The sequence below is a fragment of the Euleptes europaea genome, chromosome 11 (assembly GCF_029931775.1).
Source record: "Euleptes europaea isolate rEulEur1 chromosome 11, rEulEur1.hap1, whole genome shotgun sequence".
In the NCBI taxonomy this organism is placed as follows: domain Eukaryota; kingdom Metazoa; phylum Chordata; class Lepidosauria; order Squamata; family Sphaerodactylidae; genus Euleptes; species Euleptes europaea.
The window spans coordinates 20230959-20240194 of NC_079322.1; the positions used below are offsets into that span (position 1 = coordinate 20230959).

General features: G+C 48.3%; 1 protein-coding gene across 1 annotated transcript in view; it reads right to left on the bottom strand.

The window, feature by feature from the left end:
- Nucleotides 1-6751, bottom strand: part of CDK13 (cyclin dependent kinase 13) — a 44254-nt gene extending 37503 nt beyond the window's left edge. Inside the window, exon 1 of the mRNA XM_056857357.1 lies at nt 5508-6751. Coding sequence (XP_056713335.1) covers nt 5508-6751 — 1244 coding nt within the window. The remainder of the gene's footprint in view (nt 1-5507) is intronic.
- Between the last annotated feature and the right edge of the window lie 2485 nt (nt 6752-9236).

Genomic DNA, 9236 nt, shown 5'->3' on the forward strand with positions numbered 1-9236 from the left:
CCCCAGTACCATACTTAATAAAAATAAGACATCCCCTGAAAATAAGCCATAGTGTGTCTTCTTGAGGAAAAATAAATATAAGACAGTGTCTTATTTTCGGAGAAACACGGTAGGTGCTGTGGCGCCCACAGGCACCACACTGGGGACCCCTGTTTTACACAGTATGGGACCAGGGCATTTTAAGGACCATCACTCACATGCGGACATGCCTGATTACTGCAGTTGTTTCATATGTAATTTACTGGAGGCGATCATTCCCTATGAAGGAGCTATTGCTATACAATAGGGATCCCCACAGGACATAAGTGAAGTACTATTATCACCCCTCCCCGTCAGCACACTAGGCTTTTATGGGAATTTGGGGGACCTGTGCATACTTCCCCTGTAGATTTGGAAGTGGGAAGCTTGGCACGGTTAGATAAGATGCACACAGGCGTATAATTCCACATATTGAGCTGGTACATGCACCAATGGCAGTGAAGGAGGTGAGTGGTGTCCCACCTTTAAGGTGATCTTCTAAACATAGAAGTATCATGCATATAGAGTAGTTTTAGTACTTCTGTACATAAAGAATAGCCTTCTTGAGAACTTATTATGAGGTGGAATATAAACATTGTAAAACAAAAACACACCTGATATTTAGCAAACAAAACTGAACATTATTGGAAGATCAGAACTATACTGTTTTGGCAACCAGCCTTTTTTCCCAAATGTCATCTCTATAAAGCAGACCTGCACTGCTGATCAACAATAAATGCAAATGACAACAACAATTTTTAAACCTATTTCTTTTAAAAGAAAGATTAGTGGGGCAGGGGCATGTTAGCCATTTGAGTTCTATACGTTTTTAGTATATGGGGGCAACTCAGATGGTCAAATGTATTAAACCTTCCATCATAATTTCCACTACTCTGAAAGAAAAGGATGTATATTTTATTTTAAAAAATGAACTGAACCACTCTGGCATTTTAATATGATGAGTTGTTAGAAAAACAACTAAAATATGTGTACATGACAAAATTAGGAAACAATACAAAGAAATTAGTTCCTACGGCATTCACTGGGACTTGGTTGGGATAAGGTTCCATGCAACCAACTGCGATTACACTGAAATCATTGGGATTCAACAGCTTAGGTTTGGCTAGACAGTGACCAATACTTTCAATGCAAGCTAAGATTTCACAGGAAGGTGTTGTAGAGGAACAATTTTCCTGCCTTCCCCTGGCAGCCACTTAACCCAGAAATAGTGATGCCAGGGGCTGAGGCACACACATGAACTAAAGCCACACAAAATGAGTACTGCTTCTTTCATCAGAACAATCCCACTGCTAACAGAATGCTTCTCGCCCTGGCAGAAAGGAGGTGTATGATCCATCCCAAAGAACGTGACACTTGTGGAGCTCGTTCATAAAGATGTAAGCAATTATAGACTCCAATTTGTCTTTTAAGAAACAGCGGCATTCTCTTTTGTAAAACAAGGCTAATACGCAAATGATTTTCAAAAATCAAATTCAAAAACTGGATCGAGCAGATTAGATATAACAATGTTAAACCGATATCAGTAGAGAACAACAAGCAATTTAACACCACAGTACTGTGCGATAAGAATACTTGTACCTGCTTCAAGGACCAGGTGATCAAGACATAGCCTTCTCAGTTGTTTGTTACACAAACAAATTAAGATTAATGGGAATGCCCCTAGTTCAGTAAAGAAAATAGAAATTTTTCCAAAGCTGAACTCACTTTTTAAAAATGCACTACACAGAATTTCTGGGTGGGTCTTCCCACCAGAAACTCAATTACTTTATGGTAATTTGTGCATGGTCGCTTTACCCTCCTTTATTCCCTGTTTCAGCCAGGATCAAATTTTTCAGTATGCATGTTACCGAATTCCTTGGAAGCTCAACGCTGTTTCAAAGCAAAACGAACCTGGCTTTTTCCATTCCTCTTGTGGCCTGAATTAAACCGTTCATCCTGGCTTATTCCGGAATCACAGAGCATGCATACTCTGTTCTCAGGTTGAGCTTCACCCCACCCTTTTCCAAACCTCTCTTCAAGACAGCATGCAGATAGCCAAACAGGGGAAGCACAGAAGACTGGCTTCTCTCACAGCCAATCACAAAGAAGTATGTAAAGAGGCAGGGATTCAAGTGCTTCCTGCTACCTCTTTCTGAGCAAAACAAAGGCTTTTTTAAAACGAGGCTTGGATTCCCCCCCCCCCTTCTTTCAGATTGCTCAGTTTTTTGTTCTTAAAATGCTTTTTCATGCGGCAGTCGGGTCTGGGGGGAAGGAGATCTTCTCTCAGAGTGAGTACTGCAAAGTCAGCCAACTACAGAGCATTATTTAAAGGGGTGGGTCTTGATTTGAACTTGGGAGACTGCTTTTCAGTATTCATGCCTCCATTAGCACACAGTTTCGTCCCTAATCATTCCAGCCAATGCATACATTTTCCCCAAACCCAGGATACTTTGATCCTGGCTGAAACGGGGAATAAAGGAGATCAAAGCAACCATGCATAAATGATCTATGAATGGAATATGGTTATTTTAAATGTTACAGAACTCTAAACACACATATCATTCTAGTTGTGCTATTTCAAGTAGTATCCTGTTTATTAAGCAGAAACAGTGATGTAGCCATTTACATGGGAGAGTTCCTGTTGTTCTTTACAGCCTGAAGTATTTCACACAAGACCTCTGTTGGTAAAGAATGTGGCAAACCCAAATAGATTGTTTGCAAGAATTCAGGATACACACACCTTAACTTAGAGCAGTCAGTCTTCATGTTTAACCCACTAACTACGTCCCAAATATGAGACAGTAGCATCAAACACTTCCCAACCCACAACTAAAAGTCCTGAGTGCCATCCTGCCTCCAGAAGTTTTGAATTCCCCTCAGGTTACTGCTGAGCTGCCGTATGGCCTGTTAAGAATTACTGCCTTAGAACAAGAGGTTGTGAAGCATACAAAAGTACAAGAGTAGGGATACAAGATAGGGAACCATCATCAGGAAAAAATTAAAAGCCAGTATAAGTAAAGGAAAGTGCTGTCAAAATGCCAGTGTGTTTGTTTCAGACAAATCCCCATGGCTACAACTATACCAAACAGTCACAGGTAAGCTACCTTATACTGAATCAGACCACTGGTCCCTCAAGATCAGTATTGTCTACTCAGTGTGGCAGCAGCTCTTCAGGGTCTCGGGTTGAGGTCTTTCACATCACCTACCACCTGATCCTTTTACCTGGAGATGCTGGGGATTGAACCTGGGAACGTCTACATGCCAAGCAGATGCTCGACCACAGCCCCTCCCTTTCCCACTCTTGAAGGCTACCATCCTTACAGGAAAACCTCTAACAATAGACTTTTTGTAAGGGAAGGACTTCCTCAGATTAAGTAGTATAGACAGGTTTCCCCCCCCTATATTTAACTTAATTTTCAACACATTTCTAGAATAGCAAATATACAAAATACAGATAATTGAGTTTTTAACTAAACTGAGGGTAGAAATCTCCATTCGTTCAGAAAGTAATGACATTTGACAAAAGATAGATTAAATGGAATGGGGAGTTAGTTGGTAGTATTACATGAATCAGAGATAGACCATGGACTAATTTATAGTGAACGCGTAGTACCTGATGGCACTATACATAACCTGCTCTAGTGGTGATGGGTAGGAAGAAATTAAGAGGAAAGGGGAAAGAGAGTTACAGCAGAAATGTAAAAGGTCCCTCAACCCTGATGGCAGGTGCCTACTCTCAAATCCTACATAGTTGTGGCATGATCCACACTGACTGAACATACTCAAAGCTATAACATTACAACTTTGACAGTAGCTGTTGTTGCATTCCTCCCACCCGCATCATGCCCCAACAATGTGCAACACAGAACTTAATGATAAAAAGAATCCACCATCCTCTAAACTGATACATCCTTGCTAGACAGCTATCTTTTTCTACAGAATCACAAGAATTAACAAGAAGTTACTTAGGTTCTACCACATCAATCATAAATTGAGGATTAAAACTAGTTATAATAATATGGTCAAGCATTAAAATTCAAAAGGAAGCACAAATCAACTGTGAAGTATTATTTTTTAAGCAATACAGAAGAGCTTTGAAGATCACCACCATCTAATTCTCAAGACCTCTGATAATTAATGGGTTGAAATTATTGAATGCTTCCTAGGAAAATTTAATTAAATGTCTAGTTTAAACAGATTCAAATATCCAAAGACAGAGCACTGCACAAAGTTCACTTCTATGGCAGTTCATAAGAAAAAAATAGCCATTCATAGTACAGTTACACTGCTCAGTTTACTAAAGTCTGGAAAAACTAAGAAGGTGACAAGACCAGGCCAAAGAACGGTGGCAGCCACAACAAAACAATGTTGTAGTGATTTCAGTGTACAAGAGAAAGATTAAGAGGCACTCTTCAACAAGGAAAAAAGAAGCATTCGTTGGCGGATTGGGCATTTAAAAATCTTTCAAAGTCCAAACACCCACTGGATTTCCAGTATAGGAGATCAACAAGTTACTGCTTTATAGGTGTGGCTATCTCAAAGCCTGTTCAAGTAAGACTACAGTCCTATGCATATTTACTAGGGAGTAAGATCTATTGAACTCACTGGTACTTTCTTCCAAGTAAGCATTCACAAGAAAACGCTACACATTTTTAGAAAACTTCTTGCCTTGTTATTGTTATCTTCTTCTTATGAAAAGACAAAGACTGTTTAATATATAGGCTATCAAACATAACAGTCAAAACTACACAGTATTCACAGACTGTCAATTAACCCAGAATTAATTGGCTCAGAGAATTTCCCAATCCCAGTATATCTATGAAGAGAAAACAAGTCATTAGTTTTTAAGACTCCTTGATGAAATCTGGCAAATAATGTATGCTCTTACCCAAAGACTATGATATCACAAATACAAAATGTACTTGGGTCATTAAGGGATGACTGAGAAGTTTAAAGCTAAGTGCTAGGAAGTGATTTGTAAAGTAGTGAAATCTGAACACCACATGCAAAATCCAGCTAGGCTGTCTGTTAAAGTCCAATCATATAGGTAATGTCTTTGTCTTTAAGAGAGGCAGCTCTTCAAGTCTTAGGATAGTAAATTATTTTTTATCACATTCTTAAACATCCAGCCATCAGTACTTACTAGAACAATCATTTCAGGAAGCCTCGTTTTAAAACATACAATTACCAGACTGTATTTTCCTGGAACCTGTCAATTTGAAAGTTGCTCAATTTCCTGTAGTTGAAAGATTACAACCACTCTCCTAGCATAAGTCCCACAACATTACAACAGGGATGAAACATGGCTCAGCACGAGAACCCTGCAACCAGACACATAAGAGTAGCCCCACTGGCCGCAGCGGCTGGTCAGTGGTTGGCCAGCCTGTCCTGCTTGGGCTGGGGGTGGGAGCGGGCTTGAACAGCTCCCTCCTGAAGCCAAGATCCCCGACCCCCGCTGCCCCCAGCATCCCTGTCCCCCTGGGGCTCACCTGACGGCAGGGCTGTAGGGGCTGCGAGACCGGCGCCAGCTGCTGTAGGGACCAGGCGACGCGTCCCCGCCGCGCTCGTAAGAGCTGTGCCGGCTGTAGCTGGGCGAGCGCCGGCGGTAAGGGCTGAGCGAAGAGCGGGGGCTGGGCGACTTGCGGCTGCGCTGGCTCTGCGAGGCCCTGTGGGCCGGCGGGCTGTCGTCGCGGCCGGGGCTCGGGGAGGCGCGCTGCCGCCGGTAGGCCCGCGGCTCGGCCTTCTCCTCCCGGTAGGCCTTGGGCGGGTCCTTGTAGGCCGAGGGGGTCTCCCTGGCCGCTTTCGTCCGGCTCCGGCGGGCCTTGCCGTCCCGCTCCTTCCTCCCGCTGCTGGGCGAGGCCGCCGAGCCCTTCCTGCGGCCGTCGCTGCCGCCGCCGCCGCCGCCCCGGGGGCCCTCGCGGTCCGGGCCGCCGCCGTGGTTGTGGCGGCCGCGGGACTTGGCGGAGGAAGAGGCGGCCTCGGCGGCTCCCCCCCTGGCGGCCGCGGCGGCCCCCTCCTGCTGCGCCGCCGGCTTGTCCTTGTCCTCCCCCCGCCGCCGGTGCTCCCGGGGCCGCTCCCGGGAGCGGCGGCCGCTGCTGCTGCGGCGCTCCCGGCGCGCCCGCCGGCTGCCCCGCTCCGCCTCGGAGCGCCCCGGTCGCGCCTGGCTCCCCCCGCCCCCGCCGGGGGAGGAGGAGGAGGCCGGGCTCCCCCCGCCGCCGCTCCCCGCCCCGCCCGTCCCGCCGCCACCGCCGCCGCCCCCCGGGCCCTCGGACTGCGAACTCACGTCGTCGTACTCCTCGGCCGCCGCCTCCAGCAGAGGCCCCAGGCTCCCGCGGCGCTTGGAGGCCGCGGCCAGGCCGCCCCCGCCCCCCACCCGGCCCCGCCGCCGCTTGTGCCGCGACCCCGAGCGCCGCTTCCCTCGCGGCCGCTTCCGCTCCCCCCCTTCCCCGCAGCAGGAGGAGGCGGCGCCGCCGGTGGCCGCCAGGAAGAGCAGGGACTGCGGCGGCAGCGGCGGCTGCAGGAGCGCGGGCTGCAGCAGCGGGAACAGCAGCGAAGGGGCCGGCGGGCCCGCCACGGGAGGCGGAGGCAGCGGCGGCGGCGGCGTCGTCGAGGCGTAGCGCTTCCTCTGGCGGTGGTGCGGGCGCTTCTTCTCCGCCGGCGGCGGCGACTCCGAGCCCGCCCAGCCCCGCGCGCCGCTCCCGCCTCCGGACGCCGCCTCCGAGGTGCTCGGCATCGGGGAACCGCGGTCCGTCAAGGCGCCCACGAAGAACGGGAGGCGGGCGAGGAAGATGGAGGAGGGAGGAGGTAGGGCGCCATTCGGCGGGGAGGGCCTCCTCCGCGCCCGGTCCGACGAATCCGGGCCGCCTCGCACGGGAAAAAGCCGCGCCGGGGGGTGGGGGGGGGAAGGGGCTCCGCTGGGCCTAGTCGCCGCGGCCTACCGCCGGCTCCCCAGGCCGCCGCCTCGCCGCCTGACACAAACGCGCCCCATCGCCCGGCCGGGCCGCGGCCTGCGCGCCTCTCCTCACGAAGCGGCCGGCCCTCGACGTCGCCTCGGCGCTGCCGCCGCTTCTCCCGGCCGCCGCTTCTCCCTCTCACGATCCCAAGGTGAGGGGCGGGGGGGGAGAAAATAGGCCTCCCGTCGAGCCGCCGCCGTCCGCGCTTCTCTCTCACTCACAGACAGAGCGAGCGAAGGGAGACGGCCGGCGCAGCTGGGGCGACTGCGCGTGCGCAGCCGCGCTGAGGTAAGCAAGGCAGGGCCCTATCTCCGCGCTGGAGGCCTCGCTTCGCTCCTTCCCCGAGCGCAGCGGCCGCGTCTCGCGAGGCTTCCCGACTTACGGCGCGATCGCCCCCTCCCCTCCCGTCCCCTCCCTCCCGGAAGTTGCGAAGGTGACTTCCTGCCCTAGCCTTGCTGTCGGAGGTCACTGCCGGACGCCTCAGGATGCTGGAACAGGACTTCCGGTTCCCAGTGAGTGGGATCCTTCATGTGCGTGGCACAGGCGGTGGGCGCATAGAACTGAAAAGTACCCTTTTTAAAAAATTAAAAAAGTACCCTTTTTAAAAAATTAAAAAAGTACCCTTTTTAAAAAATTAAAGTACCCTTTTTAAAAAATTAAAAAAGTACCCCTTTTAAAAAATTAAAAAAGTACCCTTTTTAAAAAATTAAAAAAGTACCCTTTTTAAAAAATTAAAAAAGTACCCTTTGTAAAAAATAAGGCCAGCTTACAATGAGAAATTTTGGCAGGCCATAAGTACTTCAAAAAAATATTAACGTGGCTTTTGAATATGTATTTTTTCTTTTGATATACGATGGCTATCTGGAACAAGTATAAAAATGAATGCAAACCCTTCAATGAAACCGGCAAAGTTAAAAGATTTCTAAAATATTGCCGAAGGCTTTCACGGTCAGAGTGCATTGGTTCTTGTAGGTTATCCGGGCTGTGGAACCACGGTTACACAGCCCGGATAACCTACAAGAACCAATTAAAAGATTTCTCTTTGGGGGCGCTTGGAAAGAATCAGAGAGAGTTAGTTGTGTTAATCTGTTGCAGCAACAAAGAAGCATGATTCTTACGTAAGGTTGCCAACCTCCAGGTAGTGGCTGGAGATCTCCTGGGATTACAGCTGATCTCCAGGCAACAGGGATTAGTTCACCTGGAGAAAATTGCCCTTTGGAAGGTGGACTTTCTGGCATTATATATCACTGAAGTCCCTAACCTCCCCAAACCCTGCCTTCCTCTGGCTCTACCCCCAAAATCTCCAGGCATTCCCCAACCTGGAGTTGGCAGCCTTGTTCTTACGGCACTTTGAAGGCTAACAAGATTTTAGAACAGCCATTATCCATTAAAAGTTGGTACCGGAACAAATTGGAAAGTATGGCAGAACATATCATAAGGAAAACTGGATTAGATTTAGATGAAGGTGAAGTGGAAACTGCTGGAAGAAACGTTAACAATTTAAGATATGCCGATGATACTATATTACTGGCAGAAAATAAAGACTTGAAACGACTACTGGTAAAAGTTAAAGCAGAAAATGCCAAAGCAGGAATGCAACTGAACATCAAGAAGACAAAAGTAATGACTACTGGAGAATTACTCGATTTTAAGGTTGAGTATATTGAAATTGTTCAAGACTTTATATTCCTTGGTTCCATCATCTACCAAAAGGGAGACTGCAACCAAGAAATCAGAAGGAGATTGAGACTGGGAAGGGCAGCCATGAAGGAGCTAGAAAAGGTTAATAAGTGTAAGGATGTGTCACTGGCAACCATAGTATTCCCTATTTCTATGCCAATGTGGTGTAGTGGTTAACAGCGGTGGTTTGGAGTGGTGGACTCTGATCTGGAGAACCGGGTTTGATTCCCCTATCCTCCACATGAGCGGCAGACGCTAATCTGCTGAACCGGGTTGGTTTCCCCACTCATACACATGAAGCCAGCTGGGTGATCTTGGGCTAGTCACACTCTCTCAGCCCCACCTACCTCACAGGGTGTCTGTTGTGGGGAGGGGAAGAGAAGGTGATTGTAAGCCGGTTTGATTCTGCCTTAAGTGGTAGAGAAAGTCAGCATTTAAAAACCAACTCTTCTTCTTCTACTATGCATGGGTATGAAAGTTGGTCAATGAAGAAAGCTGACTGGAAGATAGTAGATTGCTGTGATAGGTGGTGTTGGAGGAGAGTATTACAGATACCGTGGACTGCCAAAAAGACAAATCAGTGGG